The following is a 16536-nucleotide window of genomic DNA, read 5'->3' as shown; positions in this document are numbered from 1 at the left end:
TTTTAAATGTGGTCAGATCACAAGCCTCCAGGCCCTTGTCCTAAATGCCATCAGAAGGGACACTGGGCCATTGACTGTCCTGAGCTTATAGTGGCCCCCTGGCCATCTGGCCCTTCTGGTTCCCCCTTCCAACTCTTAGGACTGGCTGCAGAAGACTGACCAGGCCCAAGTCCCCATCACCGGGCCTCTGCCGTCACTCTGCGGGAACCCAGGGTAACTGCGTATCTCAGGTAGGCCTGTCTCCTTCCTCCTAGACACTGGGCTACCTATTCAGTCCTCAAGGACTTCTGGGGGCCTGCTACTCGTTCTATGACCTTTATTGTCAGGGGAGAGGGAAAACCTACCAACCCTTACAGACACCTAGCCTTGTTGTGCTTTTGGTTCTCTAATTCTTACTCCTTTTTGGTGATTCCACAGTGCCCTGTTCCCCTTATGGGAAGGGACATCCTCACAAAGTTGGGGGCTACGCTTTCCTTCTCCCCTCATAGGCGCTTCCATCCAGACTCGCCTGCAGCTCCCCTGATTCTCACCCTTACCTTAGGACCATCCTCTATTCCCTCTGCCAGTGCCTTCCCATTACCCCCTTCCAAGGTGGGCCCTAGTATCTGGGATGTTTCAAGTCCTTCTATCGCCTCACACCATGAGCCCATTCACATCCATCTCAAAGATCCCCTCCATTTTCTGGCCCAAATAGAATACCCGCTCTCCCGTCAAAAAACTCCTAGGCTTACAGCCTATCATTCAAGATACTTTGCAAAAGGGATTCCTTAGACCTACGCATTCCCCTTATAACACCCCCAACTTGGTAGTAAAAAATCCTAATGGCTCCTACCACTTTGTCCAAGACCTCCGTTCCATCAACTCTGCGATCATCCCAATCCATCCCATGGTAACCAATCCTTATACCCTTCTCACCACCACCATTCCTTCCAGGACCTCTGACTTCTCAGTATTAGACCAGAAAGATGCCTTCTTCTCTATTCTTCTCCATTCTTTAGAGACATTTTCACCTTTACATGGACAGACCCTGTCCATGTAAAGTTTTATAACTTCACTCAGCTGACATGGACAATTCTACCCCAAGTGTTCTGAGACAGCCCTCATGTCTTCTGACAGGCCTAGGCTAAGGATCTAGCATCCATACATCTCACTCAGGCTGTGGTGTTACAGTATGTTGATGACCTCCTTCTTTGCAGTCCCTCCTTTGAGGTCAGTCATCAGGAACCTGTAAACTTCTTAACTTCCCTTCTGCCCATGGCTATAGGGGTTTCTCCATCCAAGGTACAGCTTTCCTAGGCCTCCTCCTGACCCCTACACACAAAGCCATTACGGTTGATAGAAAGGGCCTTTTTGCTAATATACCAATGCCCTATACTAAGGAAGAAATTCTCTCCTTTCTAGGTATGGCAGGATTCCTCAGAGCTTGGATTCCTAACTACTCTATATTGACTAAGTCTCTATATGATGCAGCCCTGGGCCCACTCTCTAAACCCCTATTGCACTCTGTTACAAGGCCCTTCATAGGCTCCAGGACCTGCTCTCCATCTCCCTGATCAAAGCCTTCACTTTGGCAAAGGGGGCCTCCCTCAATGTCTATAATAACTCTAATTACACTTTCCACATACTTCTCTCTCACTCTGCTATTTGGAAGGAGTGCGGATTCCTTACCACCAAGTTCCCTTGTGAAGGGAACAACAAGGCAGACTCTGAGGTGAAGGCCGTCCCCCAACAGCCTACTCCACCTGTGGTCTTCTGCCTGGCTAGTCCCCCAACAGACTGTTCCCCACCTGGCACTCAACAGATGCTTACCTTCCTTCACAACCTGTTTTACCCTTAACACCACATCCTTAAAACAATTTCTCACTTCCCACCTTAAACTCCCTCCAGAGAACCTACAATTTCTCTCTACCCTCTCTGCTTCCTGTGAAATCTGCCAAAAAAAAAAAACAAAAAAACAATCCCACCTCAAATCTCCGCCCACTTGCCTTCCCTTTACACCAGGCAAGAGGACATCTCCCTTGCTGTGATTGATAGCTGGGTTTCACCCCTATGCCCTTGGTCAAGTAGAGATGAGAGGACCAGAAGCAGAAATACCAGATGGTCAAGTGGTACAAATTTTTCTTGGTACTTGTCGAAACCTTCTCAGGATGGGTCAAGGCTTTTCCTACCAACAATAAATGTGGCCCTGTGGTGGCCAACATCCTTGTTGAATGCATTCTTCCCCAATTCCGCCTCCCCTCCTCGCTCCAGTCTGATAATGGTCCTGAATTTACTTCCCATGTTTCACAGTCAGTAGCTAAGGCACTCAATATCTCCTGGCATTTTCATATCCCTACCATCCTCAGTCCTCTGGCAAGGTGGAATGCACCAACCGGACCCTGAAGAACATTCTCACTAAACTATCCCTTGAATTACATTTAGATTGGACTAAAAACTTCTTCCCTTGGCTCTTCTTAGGTTCGAGTCTTCCCAAAGAAGCCACTCAACATCTCCCCTTTTGAGCTTCAATATGGACGGCCTATCTCCCTGCTCAGCTCACCACTCTCTGATTCTCCACTACCCCTTGCTTCTCATCTTTTCTGGCCCCTTCTTGTATACATCAGGAAACTTCTTTGGCAATACAACAGAGCTGTTCTGGCAAAGCCTAGTTCTGCCTCTTCCCCTTCTCCCACTGTGTCTCCTGACAACCTGGTATTTTTTAACCCCCCCTCAACAGGCTCCCCTCCTCCTCTCAACTCTGCAAAATGGACTGGACCCTACCAGGTCATTCTTACCACTCCCCCAGCAGTACCGCCTTGAGGGTATCCCATATTGGGTTCATAATTCCCATTTTAAATGGTTTTTCTCCCCCCTTTTATACAGTGATACCCACAGGTCCTCTCAAGCTGGGTTTCTCCAAGGCCAGAACCCCAATCTTCTTTTGTTCTCTGAGGACCACGAGGACACTGCAGAACCATGGGTACCATCCTTCCCTTTTTCACTTTTGCCCTCCTCCCTCATTCTGCACTCACCTCCCAGGGGTACCATTACCAGGAGTTCCCATTCCAGTTTCTAGGAGACTTACAGCAACTTGCTCAAACCATACAAACCATACTATCTCAGCTTGGTTCTTTAGCTGCTGTGGTTTTACAGCTAAAGGGGCCTTGATCTTTTTACAGCTGAAAAAGGCAGACTTTAGCTGTACCTAGAGGAGGAATGCTATTTTTATGTCAATCAATCTGGTATAGTAAAGGACAAGATAAAACAACTGCAACAGGACCTTGAACTTTGGAAACAACAGCTCTCCTCTACTGAAGGATGGCAGCCCAGTAACCCCCTTCTCCAGCGGGCTCTTCCCTTCCTGACCCCATAGGCTTTCTGTTAATGCTTGACCCCTGCGTCATTAGATTGGCTCAAGACTAGATCCAAAAATCTCTAATCAAACTATAAACCAGCTTTTGTTACAGAAATACCAATCCCTCACTAAAAATTGGGGCACCAGGGACAGCATTCCACCACCACTCAACCTCCATCATCATTCTAATGACATCCCAGGCCCCTAATGAGGGATTCAAAACAGCCCCTTCCCAGCAGGAAGCAGTTATAGAAGATTGACCTATGTCCCTGTTCCCTAAGTGGCCCAATAAAAATAAAAAAGGGAGGAATATAAGGTCCTTGCTTAGCATCTGGATGGCCATCTTAAGTGACAGTCACCACTTTGTTTTGCTTTCCTGCCCAAGGGTGTTTCTGAGAAAGGCTCACCACTCCCTCACACCAACCCAACCATTAACTACCCACATTAGGACCCAGCAGGCTCTGATTTCCTGAGCGTCCCCTATAAAAGTCCCAGAACGCTAGCCTGTTTTGCCTCTCTCTCCTATAGAGAAATGGCCTTTATTTGTCAACTCTGACAAATAAACCCTCACGTGTATCTCTACAAAAATTGGGCTCAGTGCCCCTGAGTTCAATCATCGGTACCCCTCCCAAAAAAAATCCTGTAGCCTATCCTTGATTTTCCTCCCCAACCCCACCCCTAGGCAATCACTAATATTTTCCTCCCTCCCTTCCTTCAATTGAAGGGATTGAAAAATGCAGCCTTGAGCATGTTACACAAGCACTCTACTACTGAGCTACCTCCCCAGCCCTTTATTTTATTTCAAGATAAGATCAAAATTGTCCAGGCTGGCCTAGAATTTATGATCCTTATATGTCAGCCTCCCAAATAGGATTACAGGCATGGGCCACCAAGCTGGGTTATAATCTACTCACATCTTCTATTTCCCCAGTATGCACATTTCATATAAATGGAATCACATAATATGTGGTCTTTTGTGACTTTTATTTCCCCCAGTACTGAGGATTAAACCCAGGGGCACTCTACCACTGAGCTATATCCCTGTCTGTTAAATTTTTTGTTTTTACTTTTAGACAGGTTCTCACTAAATTTCCCAGCTGGCCTTAAATCTGCAATTCTCCTAACTCAGCCTCTGGAGTGCTGGGATTATAGGCATGTCCCACTGCACCCGACTTGCTCCTGGCTTCTTACCATTACCATGATGCTTTCAAGGTTCATCCATGTTGTAACATGTGTCAGTACAATCCTTTTTATGTCTGAAAGATAGCTCATTGTGTAGTCATTCTTTAATCTGTTTATCCACTCATCAATTGATGGATCATGGGGTTGTTTCTGCCTTTTGGCACTTATGAATAATATTGCTATGAACACTTGTGTTTAGGTTTTTGTGTCAATGAATGTTTTTCATTTTTCTTGAGTGTGCATCTAGGAGTATAGCCTGTGGATCACATGATAATTCTATATTTAACTATTTTAAGAACTGTCTGGTTGTTTTCCAAAGAGGCTGTACCATTTTACATTCCTGCCTTTAGTATATGAGGGTTTCCAGTTTCTCCACAGCCTTGCCAGAATTTGTAATTCTCATTTTGATTCTAGTCTTCCTGGTGGATATGCAGTTCTATTTCTTTGTGATTTTGATTTGTATTCCTTACTGGTTAATGATACTAAGCATCTCTTCATGTGTTCCTGACAGTGATTTAGATTCACGTCAGAATCAGACTCAGAGTCTTGAGTAGGAACCATTCCATAGAATTGGTATTTAGAAGTCCAGATTCAATACAAAACAGAGAATAGGCCCAGTTATTTTTTATAGATCTTTATTTCACTTTATTAGATCTTATCACTGTTCAAGGTGACAGCCATGAACTGGGAAATTTTAAATCAGTAACCTAATTAGTGGAATGGGATTCAGAATTTAGATGTCAGGGGTCTGAAGTCAAGAAGCTTCCTAAGTCAAACTTAAATGCTAAAACTATATACTTATCAGTTCTAACCAAGGTAAGCCAGAGACTTGATTCCATGAGGATGACTACATCTTTGATATACAGTGGGTTGTCCCTGGGTCATTCCCCTACAGAGGGGTTAGAAGATGTGCAGCAGGTTAAGTGTCCAGGCCTGGTGCCAGACCCTTGACATAATCCAGAGTAAACCCAAGAAAGTTGCATACTGAGGAGACAGAATCAATTTTCACTATATTTAGGAATGCCTATATTCAAATTTACTTTTATAGAAACCACTCTGAGAAGCATCACCACAAAGCCAAGCTTCGAAAGATCAAGGATCATCTAGTTCATGAAGTAGAAATACGAAATAAGAGAATCAAACAACTTGAAGAAGAAGCTGGACTCCTGCAACAAAAAATTGAGACGGTAAGAAAGAGAGAAAAGTATATGATGACACTGGGTGGTTAGCCATTTAGAGAATGCCCACTCATTTGTAAGTTAATTTGTGGACTCTCAGAGCCCTTGTTTTCTTTTTATGTCATCATTTTTCCATGTAAATAATTATTTAAGTCCTGCCAAACAGTATCTAAGACTCATAGTGTTGCTAAACTAAATTGAACACTGAAAATAGTCTGCACTGCCAATTTATGCTTGTCTTGCCTTCAAACGAAAATATCTTTTCTTAAATACTCTTCAGCAAAGACTTCCAAACTACCCTCATTAACTAACTCATTCCTGTTTTAAGTCCCCCGTGTTTTGTCTCAAGCCTCAGTGTCAGTTTTAATGGCATTGAAAACACGTAATCCTGATTTCTTTATCAGTTTTTTTTTTAAAGAGAGAGAGAGAATTTTTTAATATCTATTTTTTTAGATTTCGGCAGACACAACATCTTTGTTTGTATGTGGTGCTGAGGATCGAACCCGGGCTGCACGCATGCCAGGCGAGCACACTACCGCTTGAGCCACATCCCCAGCCCTCTTTATCAGTTCTTGATTAGCACCTTCAAGCTTTTTCTAAATATCCCTGATTTCTTTTTGCTTGTCTTATTGGTCTTGTGACTTATGGGCATATGGATAAGAAAGAAATTGGACAAGACAAGTGGAATTGCATGCAGAATAGTCTTGAGATGATTAAGCTACATAAATTAAAAATGGAGAGCAACTTCCAGGCATGGTGGCATAGGCTTGTAATCCCAGCAACTCAGGAGTGAGGCAGCAGGATTGCAAGTTCAAGGCTAGCCTAAGCAATTTAGCAAGATCCTGTCTCAAAATAAAAAATAAGAAAAAGGTCTGGGGATGTAGTTCAGTGGTAAAGCACCCTTGGGTTCAAACCTCAGGATCAAAAAAAAAAAAAAAAAAAAAGAACAACTGACATCAATAGTGTTTTCCCTTTCTGGGATCTCTAGTCCATTTCAGAATTTTGAAAATTGGCTGAGAGTGGTGGTACATGCATGTAATCCCAGTGGCTTGGGAGGCTGAGGCAGCCTCAAAGCCAGCCTCAGCGATTTAGCAAGGCTCTAAGCAACTCAGTGAGACCTGTCTCTAAAAAAATACAAAAAAAAGGGCTGGGGATGTGCCCCAGAGGTTAAGCGCCCCTCAGTTCAATCCCCAGTACCAAAAAAAAAAAAAAAAAAAAGAATTTTGAAAATTCTTTTTCTGCTAAAATACTCATTTATATACCCACCTAAATTTTTTGTATCTCTGATATATGCCAAAGATACCAAAACAATTTATGTAATTTCAGATATTCATTCACTACCATGGGACTTGGGTCAAGAATCCCTAGACTGGGGCTGGGGTGGTAGAGTGCTCGCCTGGCATGCCTCATGAGGCACTGGGTTCAATCCTCAGCACCACATAAAAATAAAATAAAGAGAAGTAAATGAAGGTAAAATTTAAAAAAAAAAAAGAATCTCTAGACTACACACAGTACAACTTTTTTTTTTTTTCTCTCTGCATACTGGAGATTGAGTCCAGGGGCACTCAACCACGCAGCTATATCCCTGACCCTTTATATTTTTATTTTTAGGTAGGGTCTTGCTAAATTGCCAAGGCTGACCTTGAACTTTTCAGTCCTTCTGCCTCAGCCTGCTGAGTAGTTGGAATTACTGGTGTGGACCACTACACCTGGTTTACATAGTCATTTATTTGTTAATATGGATGCCTGGATTCTCATTTTATTTGTTGAGTTATAATCTGTTACTATCATTATTGATTTTGGTGTCTAAGTTGTGTCAGATTTGACCTAAAGTAGCTCACCTTGAACTTTTGGACTTCCAAATAACAGATTGCAGGGATGTGCCACTGTGCCCGAAGACCAATGCTTTCTTGTACTACCTGCCTCTACTTCTATGCTTATATGTAAAACAGCTTTCAGCAGATTTGCTTCCTTTTTTCCTGACTGTACTGGGTTGAATAGTGTTCCCCAGAATTCATGTCTACCCAAAACATCAGATTGTGACCTTATTTGGAAACAGGATGTTTACAGATGTAATTAGTTAAAATGAGGTTATCCTGGGATAGGGTGAATACTAAATCCAATCTGACTGGTTCTCTTATAAGAAGAAGGGAAGACAGGGGAAGAACATTGGTGGTGACGGGGACAAAGATTAGAATGATGTAACTAAACCAAGAAACATTGAGCTGTGCTGGCTACCACACAAAATCAGGAGAAAAGCAGGGTACAGAAGCTTCCTCTGAGGGCTGAGGGTGTGTCTCAGCAGTAGAGCAATTGCCTACCATGAAGAAGGCCCTGGGTTTGATTCTCAGTATTGCAAGGAAAAATCAGCCAACCAAAAAAACCCTACATGTGAGCTTTTAGAAAGAATTAACCCTGCTAACATCTTAATTTCAGACTTGCAGCCCTCCAGAACTGTAAGAAAATTAATTTCTGTTGTTTTAAGCACTCAGTTTGTGGTAATTTGTCATGCCAGGCCTAGAAAGCTAATGCACTGACTAGAAGAACAATAGGTCTCCAGGAAATATACTGCAAATTGCAAATAAGCAGAGGCGAAGAAAGTAATTTGGATTTTTGTTCACACCATTAAAGAGTTCTGTGGGCTTTTGCTTTAGAACAGACATGGATTCAAATTCTAGCTCTGACTTTTAGTTCTTTGACTTTGGACCAGTTTCTGTGTATCATTTCCTTTATCTGTAACACCTCATATGTAAGACTTTTGTGAAAATTAAAAAACATAAAATTCCTAAAGTGGTTTATATTAAAATTTTCATTGATAATATTATTTTCCCTTTTCTTAGGGTATGATCTCTAAGAAGCATATTAATGGGTGGATGTACAGTTCACAAGACAATTTGTTAGAATTAAAAATAGTTCATGGCACAGGCCTGTAATCCCAGTGGCTCAGGAGGCTGAGGCAGGAGGATTACAGGTTCAAAGCCAGCCTCAGCAACTTAATGAGGCCCTAAGCAATTTAGTGAGACCCTGTCTTTAAATAAAATATTAAAAAAGGGTGGGTGCAGTGGTTAAGCACCCATGGGTTTAATTCCTGGTACCAAAAAATAAATAAATAAATAAAGTTCAGTGAAGACTGATGTGAGCGTTCTTTTTTTTTTTTTTTTTTTTTTTTTTTTTTTAAGAGAGAGCCCAATGTGAGCGTGCTTAATACCACAGTACTACAAACTTGGGACTTTTGATTTTAACCTATTTTCGGACCCACAGATCAGAGCCCTGAGGATAAAAACATTAGGTTTACCTTCTGAGTCTCCAAAAATGAATGTCTCGGGCTGGGGATGTGGCTCAAGTGGTAGCGCGCTCACCTGGCATGCATGCGGCCCGGGTTCGATTCTCAGCACCACATACAAACAAAGATGTTGTGTCCGCCGATAACTAAAAAAAAAAAAATATTAAAAAATTCTCTCTCTCTCTCTCCTCTCTCACTCTCTCTTTAAAAAAAAAAAAAAAAAAAAAAAGAATGTCTCTTTTTTTGGCTTCATCTCTTCAGCCTTCTCAATATGCAGCAAGCCAGGGCTGGGGATGTGGCTCAAGCAGTAGTGCACTCACCTGGGATGCGTGCGGCCGGGTTCAATCCTCAGCACCACATACAAACAAAGATGTTGTGTCCGCCGAGAACTTACAAATAAATATTAAAAATAAATCTCTCTCTCTCTCTCTCTCTCTCTCTCCCCTCTCTCTTTAAAAAAATAGATTAAAAAAAAGCATCCTTCATCTCAGAATCAAATAAGTTTAAAAAAAATTCTCTCTCTCTTTTAAAAAAAAGAAAAAGAAAAAAAAAAAGAAAGTCTTTCAGTAAGTTCCTGTTGCCATTCTTTCCTTAAAAAAAAAAAAAAAAAAAAAAACATGCAGCAAGCCAACTGAGTCCTCTAATTGTTGTACCCATCCAAACCAGATGTACCCCAATATTTTACCTTATCACCATAGCAGGTATTCCTATTTTTTAAAAAATTCTATATTTACCAATACCTATCTATGAACTCTTTCAGCTATGGGGGAATAATAGTGTTTTTTCACCAAAGGTACTCCTTTACCATTTTAGCCATAATTTCAGTACCTCTTGCCTTGGAAGAAAATCACTGGTAGAAAGTGAAACATGGTGTTGGGCTTGAAGGCATTTCAGCATCATTCCTAAGGCAGTAGGCTCCACTCTTCGCTGTCAGGCGTGGCTTGCCATGCCAGCTGGGATCCTGACTCTGCCTGACCAGGTGGCTAAATTCCCATCGTCCTCCCTCTGCCTTTAAAGGAATACAACTACAACGCAGATGGACATGTATTAAATGGGGAAAATTTAAATATGGAGCTTCAAAAAAATTCAGTCGTATTTGTTGGAGGTTTTTGATCCCTATGTAATTAGAATACATCTAAGAGAGGGGAAAGATAATACAGGTAAGAGCACTGGGATCTTAGGAGAAGTTGAGGTTCAGATCTTCTTAATATTCCTGCATAAGAATGATTAAACCTCCAAACAAAAATACATCACATATAAAATAAATAGAAGAATATCTTAACTCTTTTTCTTGCTGTGAATCCCTAGGAGAAGGCATTCCAGGCCCAGATCACTGTCCAAAATGATAATCTGATCATAGAAAAAAGGGAGCTTCTGAAGCAAGTCATGGACCAAGAAGAAATAATCCGAAACAACAAACAAATAATCTCATCAGTCAAGAGCAAGTAGGTGCAGTCCCACTGGGCAGCCAGTAGACTCTGCTAAGAGGTTGTTTCTCCTTCAACAAAGAAATGGTTGCAGAGGCTGACCTTGAGTTTGTGGCTTATCCTATAACTCTTCCTCTGATGTCTGCTGTTTTCAGCTAATCATGCAAGCAGCAGAACTTGTGAAATTAGAAAGAATATCATGGACCAGGCGGGCCAGCCATTCATATAGGCTCTCTCACAGAGGACCCGGATATGTGCATTCTGGCCAGCCTCATTGTGTGTGTCAATGCTCCTTTTTTATCATTTGATACCTATGGAATTAAAGTAGACCAGAGAATTAAACTCATAGAAAGGACTTAAATGCATGAATCCCACAGGATATGACATTAATTTTTAATGAGAAATATTCAAAGAGGAAAAGAATTTAGATACAAGCTGGCTCGAGCATTCTCTCCTCCATGGGAAAATTTAATTACAGTCAAAAATATTCTTAGAGCAAGAAAAAGAACAAAGAGAATGGGTTGATCTTAACAGATAATGTCATCTATGACAATTATGTTTGAGAACTACAATGATTGAGAACTTACTATATGCTAGACACTGTTCTAAGCTCACTCTCTCTGGATTCATTTAACCTTAACACTAACCCCAGGAGGGAGGTACTAACATTAGCTTTAATTTATGGATGAGGAACCCAAGCTCCACAGAGGTCAGGGAAGTCACCTAGACTGGTTAGTAGTCAAGCAGCATGTGAACCTTGGCAGCCTGGCCCAAGACTCCAGCACCATACCTGTCAGCTACTTTGGGCACATGCTCCTTAGGGCACACGTGGAAAGCCTCTGATTATCTTTTCCTGTTGTGTTTCCCCTTTTATACAGCTAAAGCATTGTCCATCTCAAACTATGTCATAGTTTCTGAAGTCAGTTTACAGATGAGGAAACTGAGGCTCAGATTTATAATTTGCTAAGGGTCACTCAACTAACAAGTTGCAGAACGAAAAATCAAACATGAATCTCTAATCAAATCTATTATACTGCCAAGTCTCCCAAATAACTGCAGCCCTGAGAGCCTAAGATAATGGAAAAGAGATCAGGCTTCCTTCGAAGTCTTAAAGATCTGCTTAGCATCCCAGTTCTACAAATTTCTGTTTTTATGTTCTTAACCAAGTTCCTGTCCTCTCTCTCTCAGCCTCAGTTTTCTCAGCTATTAAGAAAGGCTTCATAACAATATATGTTTTATGAGGTTGTTCTGAAGAATAAGTGAGCTAATGTGTGAGCAGGTCACATTGCCTAAGTACATGGTGACTAACTAGTAAGTGGCTGCTGCTGCTAATACTATTTCTACTTCTCCATGAGAACTCAGAATCAGATTAGTGTAAGATGAGAGCCAGAAGCAAGCTGTGTAGTTAGGATATTTGAAGGGATATGGTCTTTTGTTTCAATCCTTCCCCTAGAGTCATACCTTAAATTTCTCAAGGTCTGGAATTCATATACTCACGCATGTGTATTTAATAACCATTTACAAACCAGAAGCTTATTGTTTTTTAGTTGATTGTATAATATGGTAAGAATTATTCTGCCAAACTTAGTCTAAGTTCTGGACAGTGGTCCAAGACCCAGAGACAGTGGGATGTGGAACATAGTTTTGGGCTTTCAAAAATGATGCAGAATTTCTAGGGAGGGTGGGTAGCTTAGTGGTTGAGCAAATGCTGAGAATGCAAAAGGTCCCAGGTTTGATCCCCAGTACTGCCCCTCCCCCCCAAAAAAAAGAAAGAAAGAAAGAAAGAAAGAAAGAAAGAAAAAGACATTTCCAGCTATGTCTCTGATTTATATTGTTGTTAGAGCACTTTTCCTGGATAAAGAAAATAAGCAATTACAGGAAAATCATTTCCGGCTCATGCAGCAAGTTAGCTTCTTAGAGCGCATTATATGGAACATCCAGATTCGCAGAAAAGAGGTAAGATATGCACTTTTTATTGGGTCCTTAATCTGAAGTTTAGTTGCTAAGTTTGCTGTACCCTCTCTTCTCTTCAACTTTATATAGCTCTAGTTGTGCTCTTGGCTTCATGGTGGGCTGTAGCAAAGAGGCTCCTTGGCTACACATATACCAGGGTAGCAAACCCTGCAAATGCTGTTGACCAACTCTGCTCTTCATTGGGTCAGCTTTAAAACTCAATGGTGTGATTCCAAAGCAATTCATGTATGACTCTGAGCTTCTTCTCTAACATATTATATAGTGGTTATTGCTGTTTTTCTTTTCTATCTCATTAATCTGCAGTGAGATCCTAGAGAGCAACAACTGTAGTTCATATATTGCTGTATCTGCAGATGGATGCTCCACAAATATTTGAGATATTGAGAGGCAGAAAGTAGTACAGGGTGAGACAAGGTCTAGAGTCTGGATGGTAAGCAGGTTAGAAAGAGGGACTTCAGTAAGAAAAATTATATTCTGAATCCAAGGCAAAGGCTATTTTCTTCCTTCTCTGTTTGTATCATTTGTAAGACATCCCTCCCCAGGATACTTAACAGTAGATCCTGCTTGTTGGGCACTATTGTTGAGAATGCATCTTTACTCTCAAAAGAGTAATTGCTTCCAAGCTATGTTAGTTATTTTGCATATTTCATCAAAAGTAGAATTTTTAGCTGGGTGCAGAGGCGCACACCTGTGATCTCTGCAACTGGGGAGACTGGAGGCAAGAGGATCACAAGTTCAAGGCCAACCCAGGTAAGTTAGCAAGACCCTAAGCAGCTTAGTGAGATCCTGTCTCAAAATAAAAAAATAAAAAGGGCTGGATATATGGCTCAGTGGTTAAGTGTCCCTGGGTTCAATCTCTGGTTCCAGAAAAGAAAGAAAGAAACCAGACATAAAAGGGTACATATTATAGGATCATATGATCCCATTTATATGAAATGTCCAGAATAAGAAAATCCATAAAGTCAGCAAATATATTAGTGATTGGCAGGAGAGAGGAATGGGAAGTGACTGCTCATGGGTGTGGGGCTTTTTTGGAGGGTGATAAAAATGTTCTGGAATCAGATAGTGTTGATGGTTGCACAAAACTGTGAATACATAGAAAAGCACTGAATCAAGCTTTTTTTTTTTTTTGTGGGAGGGGTTACTGGGAACTGAACCCAGGGTGCCTTACCACTGAATTACATCCCCAGTCCATTTTAATTTTTTTGCTTTGAGACAGGATCTCACTAAGTTGCTTGGGCCTCACCAAGTGGCTGAGGCTGGCTTTGAACTTGGAATCCTCCTGCCTCAGCTCCTAAATTGCTGTGATTACAGGCATGTGCCACCATACTCAAGCTCTTCCAAGCATTTTTAAAGGGTGAACTTTGTGGTATGTGATTTATTTGTCAACAATGCTATTATAACAACAAAAAATAAGACCCTTGTATATGTTCTCCAAATATGAATAGAAAAGAAAAGAAGAAAGATGAAGACAGAATGTATAAAATCGTGTAAAAACTAGAAAGATAGGCAGACAGAGATAGACTATGTATATAATCTATATATTATATGGATAGTTTATATAAATATATATAGCAATCAATATAGACTATATATGGGAAAGAGAGAGAGAGAGCCTGACTTACTGATAGTGTTGTTCAAGCAACTTTTCATTCTATACCCTTTTATGCTTTTTGTTGTGTGTAGTATATTCAGGTATTATAGCTATATTATATATTCATATATATAAATTCTAGAATCACACTGCCAATGGTTTATCATTATAATACTTAATATTAGTCCATTCTTTCCTTTTAGGAAGCAACAATTAGTGACATCCCTGGACTTGACGTACTAAAGAAAATATTGCCTTTTCCAGGATCTAGGTTAGTAAAATCGATAGAGTCATCTGCATGCCCGAGAGGCATAGCTGTTAACTAGCTCTGAGTTGCTGTCTTGAGAAAGCATAGCATTGAAGAGTATTTTTCTACAATTAGTAAGTGAATCTTCTCCTAACTCCTTGTCCCCTCACCAACCCTTCACCCTCATACCCCACAGAATCCTATTTAAGTAAGATGGGAGGTAACCTACAAGAATAGGTTAAAGGTAAATTTTATCTGTTCTTTTTTTCTTTGTGCTTGAGAGTTGTAAAAAACTGAAATATTATTGAAGCCACATCCCTGTAACCCCAAACTTCTACCAGGCAATTCTATTCATACAATGCCCTCACTCATGTTCTTTCTTAGTTTTTCAGGAGCACGTCTGTTAGAATCCATTGGAAATCTTCAAGGGACTAAGGAACATAAATCAGAAGCAGCAATGGGAGTTTCAAAGTCCCCTGAGTCTCTTTCATGTTCACAGAATTCTGAAACTGGATACATAAATATGGCTTTTCTGAAAGAAGCACACAGCCTAAAAAAACAAGACCAAAAGTCAGAACTATAAAATCGCTGGTGTCTAACACTATAATGATCAAACCTGCTAACTTAAAGCTTGAACATTAAAGTGAACTATGACATGGAAGATTCCAGATTTCTCACTGTATGTCAGCCAGGAGTCTTCAAAATTGCTGATAATTCATTAAACAGTTTCTAAAAAATGGATTTCTCAAGTTTGTTTATATCCTGAGATGATTTGTATTGATCAGTACAGTGAAGTTCAATGATATAATTGGGTTTTACTTCAGAGTATATATATATGGTTAATATAGCATTCTTTTCCATTATCATGGGTATTTTTAAGTTTTATTAATTAAAAGAAAAAACAATGTAATCACATTTAAGTAAATATTTTTTTTAAAAACCTGTATAATTCCTTTTTATTTATTTATTTATTTATTTGGTGTACCAGGGATTGAACCCAGGGGAACTTAACCAATGGGTCATATATCCAACTGGCTTTGAATTTGTAATCCTCCTGCCTCAGCCTCCCAAGCCACTGGGATTACAGGCATGTGCCACTGTGCCCCATTAATCCCACATCCTTTTATTTTTTTGGTAGCAGGGATTGAACTCAGGGATGCTTAACCACTGAGCCATATCCCTAGCCCTTTTTTTTATATTTTAGGGATAGAGATAAGGTCTGGCTAAATTGCTTTAGGGCCTTGCTGAATTCTTGAGGCTGGCCTCTAACTTGTGATACTCCTGCCTTTGCCTCTGAGTCTCTGGGATTACAAGTGTGCAGCCACCGGGCCCATTTTAGAGGCACTGAATTTTTATAGGTAACCCTTACTTCCTCAATCACTAGAAAGGATGATCCAAGGATACAGGAAATAATAGCTATTGTATCAATTGCGTGCTCTGACTCTGAGTCTAGCCCAAGGTAACATTTTTTTCAATCAATTCACTGGGTCTATTTAACAAAAACTTATTATATGCTAGTTGATAGTAGGTAACGCAGCCTCAGCTGTGAACAAGACAGACTAGGAGAGTTTTTACTCGTGGAATTTATGTACTATTAGGGAGGAGGCTGTGTGTGGCAGGGAATGAACGATGAAGACATATAATTTTGAACAGTTGAGCAGCAAAAAGAAAACCAGTGATCTGAGTGACAAAGGGCTTTTGTTTGGTTGCCCCTGGGCTGAGCCCTGAATTACAAGGAGCTACCCTGCCTTCCCTATAAAGGATTTCTAAGAATATTTCAGAATTAACATGTACCACCAAGACCCAAAGGAAAGTAGCGATATTAATGACCTGGAGGAAGAGAAAGGCAGAATAGTAACTGAGGGTGAGTCATCTGAGGTGAGGCTAGACTGCAGGTGGCCAGACTGCTGCATTTAGGGTTTTGGATGTAGGAAGCTGAATTTTATTCTAAATATCAGAAGCCAGGAGTTATTTCTTAAGCGCAAAGATTGTTTAAAAAACTCGAGTTGCTCTATGGGAAATGAGTTAAAAGTTTATGGCAGAACTGAAATTAGGATTCTAGTGTCCTGAATTCAAGGAAGGGCCAAGTACTGAGCAAGCCTTATGTGCCAAGCCGTTTTCAATACCGAGGATGAACAAAACAGAGATCCTTGTAAGTAGAACAACAACCACCAAACAGTTGGTTTGGAGGTCCTGGCTTCAAGAGCTGAAAGGCTTGCTTATTCAAAACGCCCTGGATGTAAAGATTAATCTACACTGTACTAGTACAGCCATGTCAGTGGGATGCCTGTCGACCTTGAGCAAAAAGATGCCGGAA

At 40.8% G+C, this 16536-nt stretch overlaps 1 protein-coding gene across 1 annotated transcript in view; it reads left to right on the top strand.

Moving 5' to 3' along the window:
- Ccdc30 (coiled-coil domain containing 30) overlaps positions 1–14802 on the top strand; it is an 80689-nt gene extending 65887 nt beyond the window's left edge. The window contains exons 11-15 of the mRNA XM_076862881.1: positions 5565–5703; positions 10286–10422; positions 12246–12360; positions 14176–14243; positions 14604–14802. Coding sequence (XP_076718996.1) covers positions 5565–5703; positions 10286–10422; positions 12246–12360; positions 14176–14243; positions 14604–14802 — 658 coding nt within the window. The remainder of the gene's footprint in view (positions 1–5564; positions 5704–10285; positions 10423–12245; positions 12361–14175; positions 14244–14603) is intronic.
- Positions 14803–16536: the final 1734 nt, after the last annotated feature.

The sequence above is a fragment of the Callospermophilus lateralis genome, chromosome 7, assembly GCF_048772815.1.
Source record: "Callospermophilus lateralis isolate mCalLat2 chromosome 7, mCalLat2.hap1, whole genome shotgun sequence".
NCBI classification, from domain to species: domain Eukaryota; kingdom Metazoa; phylum Chordata; class Mammalia; order Rodentia; family Sciuridae; genus Callospermophilus; species Callospermophilus lateralis.
This window is presented reverse-complemented; position numbering and strand designations above follow the sequence as displayed.